This window comes from Pogona vitticeps, chromosome 13 (assembly GCF_051106095.1).
Source record: "Pogona vitticeps strain Pit_001003342236 chromosome 13, PviZW2.1, whole genome shotgun sequence".
Classification (NCBI taxonomy): domain Eukaryota; kingdom Metazoa; phylum Chordata; class Lepidosauria; order Squamata; family Agamidae; genus Pogona; species Pogona vitticeps.
Genome location: NC_135795.1, coordinates 16,576,367 through 16,591,721, shown reverse-complemented (window position 1 = coordinate 16,591,721; position 15,355 = coordinate 16,576,367). Strand labels below are relative to the sequence as shown.

Sequence of the window (15,355 nt, the reverse complement as noted above, 5' to 3'; positions counted from 1 at the left end):
ATACACTGAATTTGTAAGAAAGAAACAAGCCTAAGATGGCAGCACTTTCCTTCCTTGCTGTTTTTTTTTCCTGGTGTGTTCGGAGAGTTGCATAAGCTAAATTATTTACAGTTTGTAGACTCACAAAAGAGAAGCAGATTTGGGTTATTTACTTTTCTGATAAGGAAAGAGGATTGAAGTTGCTGTGATATGCTGCTTTGTTAATTTTGTGTTTGTTCCCTGGTGTATAAAAATCTTTTAAAAGAACCCACTCAAGCACTGGCAGGCTCTTTTGAAACTGCATGGAAGGAGCAAGATTAAACAAAACATGAAAAGATCTTAAAATATAAGTCAGCAAATGTTTGATAAAAATAAAAGTGCTTGGTAGTTTGGGGGGGAATTCTTTTTGAGTTCAATATATTTGTTCTCTGGAAATGGGCCCTCCTGCATCTTACTTGGGAGCAACCCTTATGATCTATTTGCTTCCAGTGATATTAAGCTTCAAAAGCTGGAATAAAAGGAGATTGCTTAGAATAATGAAAGCAACAGAAAAGCAACTGGACTGTGGAGCTATTCCCTAATGAGAGGATGAAGGTCTACTCTAAAGTTCCAAATAAAATGTTAAGTTTTGTGGATGTATGCAATTCTTGATGAATTTCTTATGCACTTATAACACCCCTTTTCAAATAAAAAGCCCCCCCCCCAGCCCTTCTAGACACTGTTGTATATTGCTAATGGCTAGTTTACTCTTTTGTGGACTTTCTTTTGCCTATTCTGCACTGGCTTCTGAATCAAGTGTGAGTAAACTTACCATAATAAGATCTGCAAGAAGAAGAAGAAGAAAAATACCAATTTTCATCTCATTTTCCTGAATCTTGTTTTAAAAATGCCTTTTAGTATTCACTCTCTGAATAGATAGTTGAAGGACAGATTACATTTTGTGTCTGGTAACTAGCATAGGTTGTAATTAGAAACCAAGTAGTGATACTCGTTCTTTTGTCTAAATGCTAACCTATAAAAAAATGTTACTAGAATTGAAATGTTAAGTTTTCATAAATCTAGCATGCAAAAGGTGTTCATATACCTTGAAGACCCATCACAGAACATAAAGAGGTAATCTGCAAACTCTAGGTTGTGAGAAAAACTCCCGTTGTAACTATCATACACAATCAGCACTTAAATAATTCTTCTTGTAATCACAGGCTGCCTGTAATAAACAATTTGGCCCTATGGCCAATATTAAATTAAAATGGACCCTTCAGTTCGAGATGTTTCCCTGTTGCTTGTAGAAAAAGCTTCACTGGAGCAGAGCACTAAACTCCTCATGACACTACTAATAGTAGTAGTAGTAGTAGTAGTGTGTGTGTGTGTGTGTGTGTGTGTGTGTGTGTAAAAGAGCCAGCTGTTCCTCCCAACGATAGGCATCAACTGAGCACTCATGGCTTTCCTAGTCACAGGCAGAGCTGTCAAGTGCTGAAGGACAAACATCAGTGTTGAAAGGCCTATTAAGGAAGCCATCCACTTGAATTAATATGTCTCCACTCTTGGACTGCTAAAGATCCATGAGAGGTTGGCTAAACATTGATCCTGGTACTGCGTAGATTGACCCAAGATTTGTGCGAACATGTAAACTTCAAAGGTCTCAGGTTTGCCTAGCTCCAGAATGTCAAGCCTTGCTAGCAGAGGTGCTTCAAATCTGGATGATTATGGGTTTGCTCAGCAGTGGGATCTGGGGCCAACCTTTTTGCTCAAATTTCCTTTCTGCTGTTTCTTAAACATCCATGCACAGATGATTGCTAGATTCCTGTGTCATGGCAGCTGGTCCATATTTATATGCCCAAGGTGATGCCACTGCCAGTAGGATCCCTGCATGTAGTGAATGAGATGGAGAGACTTGGGCAGTATTTGAGATGCCTGTTGTCAGGAGCCGGATCCTAGGTTACACCAAACTTTCAGCTGTAGCCAATGAAAGCTGTGGCCATTTATGCACTGCTTCAGTTGCCCTGCCTCTCTTTGTTGCTGGTAAAAACAGTCACTGTTGGTATGTATGCTGCTGCTAAGTCAGAACTGCAAAATGCTTATGTGGAATTTGTTTTCTTGTGTGTAGGTGCTGACAGCACATCTACCACCATGGATCCAGTCATCATAATTCCTCCACGTAATACAAGCGTGATAGCAGGAAGTAATGAAGCCATCATGGAGTGTGTGGCCAATGGCAGGTAATGTAAATTCAGCTATGGCAAAATGAGAATTATTTTCAAGGAACATGGGAAGCCTGCAGTAGGATGGAGGATATCTGTTTAATTCACAATGGCTATACATGGAGTAATTGTTTCTTCTACTAAGAAGTGGCTACTTTTTAAAGCTTTAAATATTGTCTTTTACTGATGTAATCTGCCTTTGGTCCATTTAAGGGAGAAAAGTGGGGTAAAAATATTTTAAATAAATGAATAAAATAAACTAGATCGACCTAGTTGAATTTTATTAGCACTTGTCATTTCTCTGTGAAAGCAGAAACATTCCTTCATTTGTACTATTAGTAAACTGCATTACAATGAATATATTTTCCATACAAATCAATCGTAGAGGAGGTTTTTTATTTTACTGTATTTTATTCTGTGTTACATGTTGCTTCTTGGTTTAGGGGAGGAAGGGCAAGTTAGAAAAATAATAGTCATTATTTATATAGAACTAAAGAACTCAGAAAGTCAAAGTTGTATAATTCATCTTGGGAACTGTTCTGACAAGTGTCTACTATGCCATCAGTTTTAAAATTTTATCATGGCAATGTTAATTATGCTACTTCTTATACACTTGTCATCTTGACCTCATCAGTGAATAATGAGTGGATTCAAATACTGAGAACCTGAATGCTTTTCCTTATTAGTGGTTCATAATTTTTGCTGTGAATACCATGGTAAGAAAGGCACATTGCTGGATAAAGCAAAAGATCACAAATATTCTGACATCACCAGTTGATTGTTTCAACCTGGTAAAAGCAGAGGCAGTCATAATAATGATTAGTTAATAAAAGTACCTCTGCTATAGCTGTTTCCCCATGTTTATTCTTAGCATTTTTTGTTTGCTTGGGCAAACCAAATCATTGCCACTTAAAAGCTCCATTGCTATTGCAATTAGCCATGGTTGTTTGATGGCCCCCAAGTAGCTCTGCTTCTGCTTCCCTGATGTATCCTTCTGCTTAAGACCTTGGATCTGCATCTGGATTTATTTCCAAATGTCCAGTACTCAATGTGCCTGCAGTCCTGGAAGAGTTAGGTGAGTCATATGTTCAGTGTGTGTTATTACTGCAGGTAACATAATTCACAGTAATAATTGGCATGACTTTTACCCTCATAGGCCCTCTGAGAAATTAAGCATAGCCTGGAAGAGGAATGGAATCAAAATAGCCACCGGAGTTAGCAGTTTTGGGAGACGTCTCACGATTTCCAACCCAACCTCTGCTGACATTGGAATGTACATCTGTGAGGCACAGTTGAAAGACAGCGCTATTGAGCCAGAGAGAGCAAAAGCTTTCTTGTCTATCCTGGGTAATTCTGCTTTTTTGTAACATGAGCCTTGAATGAAAGAATAATAGGAAATAGATATTGCTATTATAATATTTCACTGATCTTACAGTTGAACTTCTCCACAGTGAAAGGAACAGAAGAGGTGAAGCAGGGTTTATCTTTAAAATTAATTCGTCCATTTTTCTTGTGAATACAAATTCATTAAGGATGTTCTGTGCCTTAACACAGATGCTGTATGGAATACAATGTGACTCTGAAACGGCTCATGAGACTAAAACAAAACAAAACACACACACACACATTTTGTACAGTTCAACTTTTCATGATGTCCAGCTGTACACCCTTCCATATTTACTACTAGATTGTTTTTGGAGGAGGCTTTACTACTTGTATACAGCCTTCTACTTGTAATTTTTACAGGGTAGCACTGTTAGTGTATGAAAGCACAACAACAACAACAAAAACCTATAAAGAGTCTCAAATCTTGAGTAATTTGTAAGGCTTGATTTTGCCATATGGCTTTGTGAACCTGTGTTCCCCTTCATCAGAAGCAGGAAGTGTTACGCTACTTGACAGATATATATATATACACAGAGAGAGAGAGAGAGAGAGAGAGAGAGAGAGTTATGGAGACTCTAAATAGCAAGATAAATAGGAAATGAAATGCAAATTTTATAAAAAGTGACGATTTCGTTATTAATATAAACATTTCTTGCTGAACCACCATCTCAGGTTGAAGTGGCAAGTCTGTTGTTTCGCAGACCAGAGATAAACCCCTTGACTATGTCATCAAGCTGACTATTGCAAATGAATATGTGACCCAAATGGGCAAATCTGAACCTGGTATTTCTATTTCTGTATAATACAGAAGTCCCAAGATGAAATATTTGTGAGTCAGAGCAGAACAGGGATGATCCTTTCTCTTTTGCTGCCTTGATAGTTGACGTCTCATCTCCTTTGTAGAGCAGTGCAGTAAATATTTATTCAAGCAGTATTTTAAATATATTGCTCAGAATGCAATTGAATGTTTATGCTGAGTATTTCAGCAATGAGCTGCCACTAATTAAGAAATCTATGCTCCTAATTCTTGAAATGCACCAGTTCACATGACTAGTGTTTAGCAGGGAACAGAACTGATATTGACTTTTTACCTAGCAACAGTTCATCACTGAAATGCACGCCAGTTAACTTAATGCTGGCAGGCATTAGGTGGTAGGATTCTGGCCCTTGTGTTTTAAAGTCATGGCTGTAATTTATACTTCTGCCCATTGATACCATTATTTTCTACGTTGACTTTTTGTTGTGTGATTTTTGTAAACCACCTGAAGTCGTTTTCACTTTAGAAAGTGTTACAGAAATATCTCAAAGAATAAAATAAATTCATGAAGGACTGTGAGTGGGGAAGAAATAAGAAATGAATGGTTCCTGAGGTATGGAAGCCATATTTGCTTCCCCTGACCAAACTCCCTGCAGGAAACACTACATCTTATATTGTAGTCTCTTCATGACACCTTCTGATGGTGAGGACTGAAATTTATATTAGACTCTGTGAAAATGCAGTAAGGTTAAAATATGCCCTTTAATATATATAGATGCTTTGAAACGTTTATATGTGAAAGAGCATTTATTTTTCCTCCTCCTGAAAAGTAGTCTTATATTTTTATCATTATCCTCTTTCATTTAAAAAAATATATAATGTATGAAGTTTGCTTTTACGCCTCTTCCTTTTTTGCTATTTTATTTCTTCAAATTATTATCTCCTAGTTCCTTTTCTTTTAAGATAGCAGGAGCTCTTTTCAATTATTTATGATTTTGATTTAAGCCCTTCTTTATTCCCACAATTTTATTGTGACTAATTTAATCTTGCTGCTGTGCTGTCAGGCCTTGCCTATTGCAGTATTTCAAATGCAATTCCTACTAGAGCAAACACTACTTAAGTAGAACTCAGATAGAATAGAAGAACAAATACAGTACTGAGGAAAAGATTTTAAAAGTCATAATGATAACTTTGATTAGTAGCCTCTATATGCTTGCTTACAATGTTTTATTTATAATAACAGTTTTATAGGGTTGCTGGCAAACAAGGTTATAAAAAATTTCATGATATGAACAAGCAGATGAAAATACATTCGTTAAAATTGGTTATCAGTTACTTTTATTGCATATTTTGTGAAGCAAACCATTGTCAGCTTGATTATTTACTCCTAGTGTCAGCTTGCTCTGCTACATGTTAGCATGTTGAAGGGTCACAGGCCTACAGCATCTTTGAAGGCCAGCAGAAGGGTCTCTAAAAGGAAGTTAATATAAACCAGTGATAAAGTGATAGAATAATTCATAGTAAAGTCTACAGCTCTGAAACAGAACAGAGCCATTTCAAAATTAGCAAGGGAACAGGAGAAAGTGTGGACAAGAATTTTTTAAAAAGTAGACAAAGTAATACTGTCTCAGTTTCCTTGAAGGTGGAAACTGTACACCTTACATTATTAAAAGGTTTTTTAGTAGCACTTAAGGACTCAATTATGCTTGTCCATTTGTGCGCATGAAATATTTGTAGGGAACACAAGTATATAACACCACATAGGGTTGTGCACGTCTTGGCATGAGGTACAAAAAAGGATTTGCTTCATGCAAAACGTTACATCAGAGGAGCAGTCCAAGATTGCCAATAGCATATCTTTAGAGCAGGAATTTCAACCAAATTGAGCGTAGCAGGGGTGGACTTCTTTCCAGACTACACAAAACTGAGAACTGACCAGGAATGTAAATGAAAGTAGGTTTCAAGTGCACAGTTGTGTTTGGGGGGTTTAAATTGGTTGAACAATTAATAAGAGCATAGCAATCTGTAATCTGTAAAAGGGGATTATGCAAGTGTTGAATACGCCAGTTGACAGAAACAATAGTTTAAAGCAAACTAAGAGTAAACATGGATGAGCATGAGATTAAATGAGGAAAGGCAGCGATTGTTGTTATGTAGAAGGGTATATTCGTTTCTTAAAATGCATGGAGGGAAATGAATAGCCAAATGCTTTTGACAGCAGTGCTGCAGTTTAATCACTGTGCCTCAAGGCTCTCATGACAGAACAGGACATTGTTAATTGCACTAACTATGTGCTTGGATGCTAAAAGTTCACAAACAGCTAATTGGCAGACACTTAAGAAAAGAATGGAGTAAAACCACCAATGAGCCCTAAGTACTGTAGTTATTCTTCCACATTCAGGCCACATGACCTTTGCATAATGCACGGCTGTCCAGTGGCATCACCTGCAGTGACGTGAACTGGAATCCAGGCAGGAAACTTTTATTAGCAGCTGGGTGAAGTGAGAGACTATTGTGGGGGGCTAATTAGCAACTGCAAATTAAAGTTGCCTGCTTGGATTCTGGGTTGCACTGCTACAGGTGGCATCATTTGCCTTACACTATGTAAATTTACGCAAGAGGATTTAGGCAATATGCTATAGTGAACAAATCCTATTGTTAGCAAAGAGAGCTGAAAGGAGAGACTAGTTTAGTCACAGAAACTCCTGTCAGCACCCTAGAGCCATATTATTCAAAAAGCCCCATAAAAATGTTTCCAGTCTGAACATTTAGTGAGTTGAACCCTTAGCACATCAAGAAGTAAAATAGTCCAGTTGTGTTACTAACTTATAGTTTCATTGCACTTTTCCAAGTGGAGTGACAAAGCTTCACTTTAGGTCTTCATAGGGTCCCGGCAAAGGTAAACTGAGGAGTTTCCAAGTTCTAGTTTTATTAGCTGCAGTTCTTATAAATTTTTAAAGGGTGTCGTGTTCCTAAGCTAGCACAGCGGTGGTTTGGAGGAAAAATGCAGCAGATTAGATACAAGCATATTTGTTATGCTACTAGCCATCCAAAGATTAATTGTGGTCATCACAGTTATTATGAGAACAGGACTCATTTAGAAAACAAAACAAAACCACAATGTTTTTCTCTTGTTCTCAGAGGTCCTTTAGTATAACGGCTATAACCAGTTATTTTTATATTGCCATTTCAGTGGGAGTTTATGAAATCCTGCCACTACATAACATGAACAATAGTACTCTAAAGTAGATGGTATGGCTAAAAATAAAATGTGATGAAAGAATAAAAGAAGGAGAAAGAAAGCAAAGGTACAGAAATATCAAGAGTCTCATGGGAGAGAATAGCAGTGTGAAGCCACAATCCCCATTGTTTGGGATGGAAAGAATAGTTGTTATATTCCTAATTCTCATCTGTTTTTCCTGTCTAGACACAATGACAAGGTATTTTTAAGCCCTGGGAGATTCTTCCCTAGAAGTCAAGGGGTGACACAAAAAAACCCCAGGTTTTGTGTGAAAACTGGCAGATTTTTCAGCAAAACATTGTTCTCACCAGTGTGACAACTCTGTTGAAACCCTCAGGAAATTCCTTTCTAACCTTGCTGGTTATTTGGAGTTGCTTGTTCTTGCCTGCCCAGATTCACAATTGCTTACTTCCAGTGTCCACTTGTAAGAGCAGGAAGAAGAGGAAGAAAAAGCAGATGGCACAGCAGGGAATCCCCCTTTGCTTTCTTAAGCTTTAAAAAGCAATCCTTACACATTTCATTCAGAGATTGACTGACTTTTCTTTGTAGACTTCATGTTATTCATCCTATTTGTAGTATGATTTATACTTATTCACAGACCTCATGCTACATCTTATAACTCTTCATCTCCCAATGTAGCACCTTACAGTGGTGCCTCGCTTAACAATTGCCCCGCATTACGACAAATCCGCTTTATGACAATCTTTTTGCGATTGCAATTGTGATCGCAAAACGATGGTCTAAATGGAGGAATTTCACTTAGCGATGATCGGTTTCCTGCTTCAGGAACCGATTTTTGCTTTACGACGATTTTTCAGAATGGCCACCGGGTGCTTAAAATAGCTCCCGCTGTGCTTAGGGACAGATTCCTCGCTATACAGGTAGCGAAAATGGCCGCCATATGAAGGATCTTCGCTGGACTGTGAGTTTTTACCCCATTGGAACGCATTGAACGGGTTTCAATGTTTCAGTGGGGTTTTTAATTTCACTTTACGATGTTTTCTCTTAATGGCGATTTTCCTGGAACAGATTATCGTTGTTAAGCAAGGCACCACTGTACCTAGAATGTTGATCCAAGCAGAAGGGCTGAAACAGTAGGGCCAAAGGAGAACAGAGTGAAAAACATGGTGTGGAACAAATGAAGCTAAGGGGCTGGGACACGGAAAATCCTTTTATCATAATGTTGGGATCCACAGTCTACAAGGAATCTCTAAGAGATCTATAGATTTTTGCTGTAAGATTCCAATTTGTAGACCTATAGAAGTTCTACTTATCTGAAGAGCTGAGTTAGTTGCAGGATACAATTAAGGTAGATCTGGGATTCCTAAGTGCTGTCAACTTGCAGAGAAAATTTGGAGGAAAAAATAATGAGCTGTGTGTTTTCTCTGTATGTTGTGCTGATACAGTTTTTCTTGAATTATCTCCTTAGCTATTAAATGAGCAAAGTGGAATAAAGCCATTGCTTCATACTAGAATTTATATGTAGAATTCCAGGATGTCCATGATCCAACCCTGCCTGAAATAGAGTTTTTTGAAACAGAAGTGGAATTCCAACATTGTTAAAAAAAAACTTCTAGGTTAAGATCAGTTATGGGGCACTTTTGGTATTTGGAAACTGTGGGCATATGCTGGAATCGGTTGTAAGCTATCAGGCAGGAGGCACAGTAGTTGATGAAGCTATGGGAGATTTTTGTCCAAAATCAAAAATTACTTGTATGCAGCCCCCAACTTTCTCATACATCACTACAAACACACAATGTAAAATTGGGAGTGGTGCAGAAATTACTCTGATTTATTTTTACTCTTATTTATTCAAGACCACAAAGCTTTTTTATGGCCTTTGGCCAGCCATACCTTTGGAGCATGACCTACCTCACTATGAGGTTAAAGTAAGGAGAAGAACCATGATTATTGGATCTAAATTACTACGAAGAGTCACAATCAGAGCAATAAGCATACAACACCCTCTCAGTCTTCAGCTGTCTTACAATGCAATCCTAAACAAGTTGCCAATTCACAGGGAGGGATCCTCTAATCTCCACCAACACTCTCACACCAACACATAGCATCCCCTGGAGGGGCTTTTATTGAGGTGCCTTGACTCCAGGAATAGCCGAATGGATGTCATTATTTTTTGTATGCTGGATGTATTTTCTTCCATTAGAAACAAATTGTGTTATAAAGTAGAAACACAGCAAGGGGCAGTACTGTGTGTCTCTCTGATCTGATCTCTTTGGTGGAATCTGACTTAAATCTAAACAGGATGAAAGTGGACAGCGGTTTTGAAACAGAGGCTGTTATTTGAGAATGTGGGTATAAAAGGGGAGCAGAGAAGGGTATTTTTGCTGGACACATAGGGGAAGTGTAAAGGAAGATGACCTGCTCTTTTGGAGATGGCAGAAGGGTTTCAGCTTATATATAGCATGGTCGAGTTTTTGAGTGTGGACAAGAATACTGTTGAATTGCAGATGCTTTTTCCTTACAAAACATTCACTAATAAATGAACTTCAAGAAAACAAGCCCAGCTTTATTTCCTAGCAAGTTCATGAGTTCAGCTAGACATGTTACACCAAGGCACTGTGTTTTTTCGTCAAATCTTGGGGTCTGCTTTTTGGGGGTCTGTGTATATGGATGGCTTTTAGTGGCACTGCAGTGGGAGAGAGACCGGGGTGGGTGTTGTTCAGATTTCTGACTTTGCAGCACACAGCAGGCCATCTTATTGTGCTGCACGTCTATGTTGCCTATTGGGAATAGACCCCCTGATCCAACCAGATTGGCTGGCAGGGACGAGTCTACTAGAAGTGGTGGTATCACCTCTCCACTCCATTTAGGTGCTCTTTTCTATCTCTTTGTAAATCTTTTCAGTATGAAGAATGTTTTGGAATGTTTCCTGGCACCTGGATGATGCTAACCAAATTGTTTAGAGAGCTCAAGACTGTTGGTAGACAAAGAAATTCTAAATGGCTTTCGGTAGAGACTATTTTTCAAATAAATATAAGAGCAACTTATTATTATTCAATAACTGTTTCATTACCTTTGATTTCCTGTCTTGGCTTCTTAATTTACTGCGCAATTCTAAACACACTTACTAAATAGCAAACACCACTAAGTTCACCAAGAGTTACTTCTGAGTAAATGTGCTGAGCACTCGGGTAATATATTATCTGAATTGAGGTATCGCCTGGTTGCTGCTTTGTCTCCTCTTCGGAGATTAGATGAGATTGTTAGATTTGTACTCAAAGCATCTCACAAAAGGCAAACAAATGTAGTGGGAATATGTGAATAAACCATTCTAATCTACAAGCCTAATAATACATCATGTACAATTCTGAAACAATGGATTCAGTAAGTATAACAAATTTTGCCCATTAGAAATATCAATAAACCTAATGTTAAAAATGTATTAGCATAATTTCAGCTGTACTAATAATAAATTAAAACAAATTTCAGAGACCAGCTTAAAAACAAGCAAACATGATGAGATAAAAAATGAAGCAACAACAAAAAAAATTAATAATACAATGCATGTAAGAGCAAATTCATCTCAGTATCCGTGTGGCTGAAAGACATGACTCAGAAATGACTCATTCTGGCAGGCAACCAGGCTGCTCACTCCCAGCTCTTAGCTAAGCAGGAAAGTAAATCCAAGAGGTGTGGATCAAGTCGCTGTGGATCAGAAAGCATGAAGTCAAATTCCTCAAGTATCCCTCGGGTGTCTTTTCACAATGCTTGCTAAGGATTCTGAGCAGCCGTAGCAGCATTTATAGATGGACTCAATCAGAAGGTTCTTGGGTTGGGTCCTGGCTTGCTCATGCAACTGGGAGAGACTCTGTGGAATTAGATCAGCTATGATTTCAGTGTCTTTATGCCAGCATGGCTGTGTTTGGATCTATCCCTGTGTGGATGAGTGGCTTGTGGCCTCCTGGGGGAAGAAGATCACTCCAGAAGTCTGGCATGCTCAAGAGCTGCCTGTGCCTATGCAGCCAACAGTGTGGTGCTTAGAGATGGCCAGCTGGCAGTCTGCAGGCTGAACCTAGCCCCCAAACCAAGAGCTCACCCTAGCAGAATTGATTACTTCTACTGGTCCCATCACCTCCTGGCAAATAGAAGGGGAAGATATGGAGGCAGTGACGGATTTCACTTTCTTGGGCTTCATGATCACTGCAGATAGTGACAGCAGCCCCAAAATTAAAAGGCCCCTGCTCCTTGGGAGGAAAGCAATGACAAAGCTAGACAAATCTTAAAAAGCAGAGACATCACCTTGCCGACAAAAGTCTGCATAGTCAAAGCTGTTGTTTTTCCAGTAGTGATGTATGGAAGTGAGAGCTGGACCATAAAGAAAGCTGACCGCCAAAGAATTTATGCTTTTGAATTGTGGTGTTGGGTGAGGCTCTTGAGAGTCCTCTGGACTGCAAGGAGAACAAACCTATCCATTCTAAAGGAAATCAACCCTGAGTGCTCACTGGAAGGACAGATCCTGAAGCTGAGGCTCCAATACTTTGGCCATCTCATGAGAAGAGAAGACTCCCTGGAAAAGACCCTGATGTTGGGAAAGTGTGAAGGCAAGAGGAGAAGGGGATGACAGAGGACAAGACGGTTGGACAGTGTCATCAAAGCGGCCAACATGAGTTTAGCCCAACTTCGGGAGGCAGTGGAAGACAGGAGGGCCTGGCTTGCTCTGGTCCATGGGGTCACGAAGAGTCGGACATGACTTAACGACTAAACAACTGTCATGGATATCTTGTTCTTCTAGCCTTAACGATAGTGGTGATTTCATGTACATCATTTAATGTCATCCCATAAAACAACTGCCATCGTCACCCCTATAGTGTAAAGACTCATTTCATGTGAACTGGGGAAGTTCTGCAACAGCTCCCTTCATGCCTGTTTTGCCAGGAATGCAGCATCCTCCCATTTATCTGAACCATTTGGATCTGCCTGTTGTGCAATCTCAGCCTGTCATCATTCCATGCCTCTCCAATGCAGTGTATATTCAGAGAGAAGTAGAATGGCCTTTTGGAGCAGCGTTTGGTCACGTTGAAACATTGTCAGGGATTATTTTGTTGTGAAATAGATGCCCCGAGAGGGAAGTAATGGGTTATAGCGGCACTTTGCCCCATCTTAGGTCACCCATTTCGACTTGGGCCTTGGTGATTAATAACAGATAATCATGTCCAAGGAACAGCTGTTCTTCATTTACTTGTGGCAAATGGCACTCTGATCCCAGTCCCTGAAGCAAGGCCAGCACGGATCACTCCAGCTGGTGATCAGCAGAAAGGCCTCGCTTTGCTGTACTTTAAGCAAAGAGGATAAAATAGCAGAATTATACATTTGTTTTTCTTCACTTGTTCTTTGATGCTTCATCTCAAATACTTCCATTAACTTTTGAATTAATTGGTGGCAGTACACCTCAACCTCATAGTCCACTTTACCTGGCAATTGAGTTAGTTCTCTATGTTGTGACTTCTTTTAATTACCTTCACTGCTTTATAAGGTTGAAACACCACATTTTTTTCCTCTGTGTATAAGGTACTGTGATGTTTTCTGTCAGTCTTGATCTGCAGAGCCATAATAACTATCCATTTTGGCAACTGGGGTAAATGGAACAGTCTTAGTCCCACTCTGCTGTGAGGCACGGGCGTGGGTCACCAATTAAAAAGGAAAAGAAGGAGGGTGTAGTGTCCCTCCCAGAGAAAGAAAAGGTTTATGCTTCCCAAAATGGAAAGCAAGAAAATATGAGAAAAAAGGGGACAAGGAGGAAATTAAGTTTATTTTCTGAAGCACTTCCCAGTATCTCTAGATTTTGATCCCCTCTGCATGTTGGGGACAGGTTTTGCTCCACCATAGATATACAGACATGCTGATATGGGAAGCTTCCCCTGACTCTCCTCTACAATACCTCCAAGTTTGGTGAAGATTGAGTTGCCCCAAGCCAGCTACTAAATGGTACTTTCCTTGGGGGGATGTAGTTTGTGGGTGTATAACTTGGATGTCTGAATCCCTGTCTTCACCAAACTTGGTGGGATTGTAGAGGAAAATCAGGGAAAGCTTCTCTGTGATTTTGATATCTCTAGGTGCCTGGGGAGGGGGCAATTTTGCTGGAGGAAGCTCTTTGTGGGTGTATAACTCAGACATCCAAAACCCAAACTTCACCAAAGTTGCAGGGCTTGTAGAAGAGAGGGGGAGTGTCCCTGGGGTTTTGGTGTCTCTAGGTGCTGGGTGGTTGTTTAGTCGTGTCCGACTCTTCGTGACCCCATGGACCAGAGCACGCCAGGCCCTCCTGTCCTCCACTGCCTCCCAGAGTTGGGTCAAATTCATACTAGGTGCTGGGAGGGGGCTGTTTTATAGGATTTTAAAGTAAAAAAATGAATCAACAAATTGATTCATCAGTTTGTCAGAAAAAAATAAATTATTTGTGATTTGTCAACCTCAATGAATCATGAATCAAAATGAATTACCATTTTTCCCCTGATTTGTGCCCATCTCTAATCACAACTTGTGGTGTTCTAGCACTATTTCTGATAGATCCTGATGTCAGACTGAGAAGAAGCCGCCTTGAGCCGTCAGGGCTAGAAGGAACAGAACTGTGTGCTGTCCATTTTGTATACCATCAAAACTATTAATTTTGAGGCAAAGGGAAAGAGAATCTAGGACAACTGTGAAGAGTGGAGGAAGGGAAACGATGATACTTAAGCTTCCCTATTGTGACTAGAATAGCCACAAAAGGGCTTTACGGTGCCCTTCCGATGCTACTTCTCTCTGCCTGAAATCTCGGTTTCTTTTATTAGGTGTTCCACAACCAGTGCAGAAGTTTCAAGATACTTTAGAGTTCCTGTTCCCTGAAATTTCTCCTGTTTCCTCTTCCTATTTCTACACTGCATTGCTACTCACTAGTCTAGCTAACTGTTTAAGGCTTGTGCTATGGCTGTGGTACCTTTCTGAATCAGGACCAGAAACACATCAATGCAAATCAAGCCAACTTGGTTCCCCATGCTATGTATTCCAGTGATTTCTAGCTCTTCAGTTTATTTTTCCAATAAATACATGATTCCATACACCTACATGTCATTTCCGTTAATAACCATCATCTGCTTAGGCGCTGCAAATCAATAATGCCTGTAGATTATATTATTAGAAAGGTACAGATTGTGTAAACAACTCTAGCCTCCTTCATTTCACTCTGTAGGTTAAATTTTCTAAGAGGTTCTGCTTTCGGAGGCTTCTGTTGTTAAGAAAACAGATAGTGAGCCTTACCTCTAATCAGCACCTATACCATTGCTTACTGCATTGCAATTTGTACTGGGCTTTGCAGCTGCATACAGGGCTGCTCTGCCATGCAGTGTTCAAGAGAAAAGGAAGGACAAATGAGTTTATATTAGTTTGTAGTAGCTAGTAGTGACACAAGGGAAAAAAACATTTCTCCTCCTGCTCCTGCTCTTTATGTGCTGTGGAAGAGGGAAATTCAGTAGGAGTGATTTATTGGGCCATGTTAGGTGCTGGCAAATTGAATGCTCTTGAACATTTCACAGAATTTGTTTGATGAATCCTGTGTGCATCAGAAGCTTGCATATTTCTACACCACTCTAAGTTAGTCCAGTAATTGGTATTCTGTTACTTACTTTGAACTTCCTACTTGCAAATAAAGCATGATGAAGTCTATTTACAACTACCTTGTTAAGATGCTTGTAAAAACTGCTGTGTTATTTTCTCTGACGTAGATTTATTCTCATGCTGTGGTGCTTTATATTTGCAGCTACATGGGATTGTATTTAGATACTCAGTCAGTCGTCC

At 39.5% G+C, this 15,355-nt stretch overlaps 1 protein-coding gene across 6 annotated transcripts in view; it reads left to right on the top strand.

Annotated features, from left to right (window-relative positions):
- The window catches only part of SDK1 (sidekick cell adhesion molecule 1), a 574,835-nt gene that overhangs the window by 337,526 nt on the left and 221,954 nt on the right, over positions 1-15,355 (top strand). For all 6 annotated transcript variants that reach the window (XM_020802390.3, XM_020802389.3, XM_020802388.3 and 3 more), the window contains 2 exons: positions 2,087-2,198; positions 3,337-3,527. In XM_020802390.3, the coding sequence (XP_020658049.3) occupies positions 2,087-2,198; positions 3,337-3,527 (303 nt within the window). The remainder of the gene's footprint in view (positions 1-2,086; positions 2,199-3,336; positions 3,528-15,355) is intronic.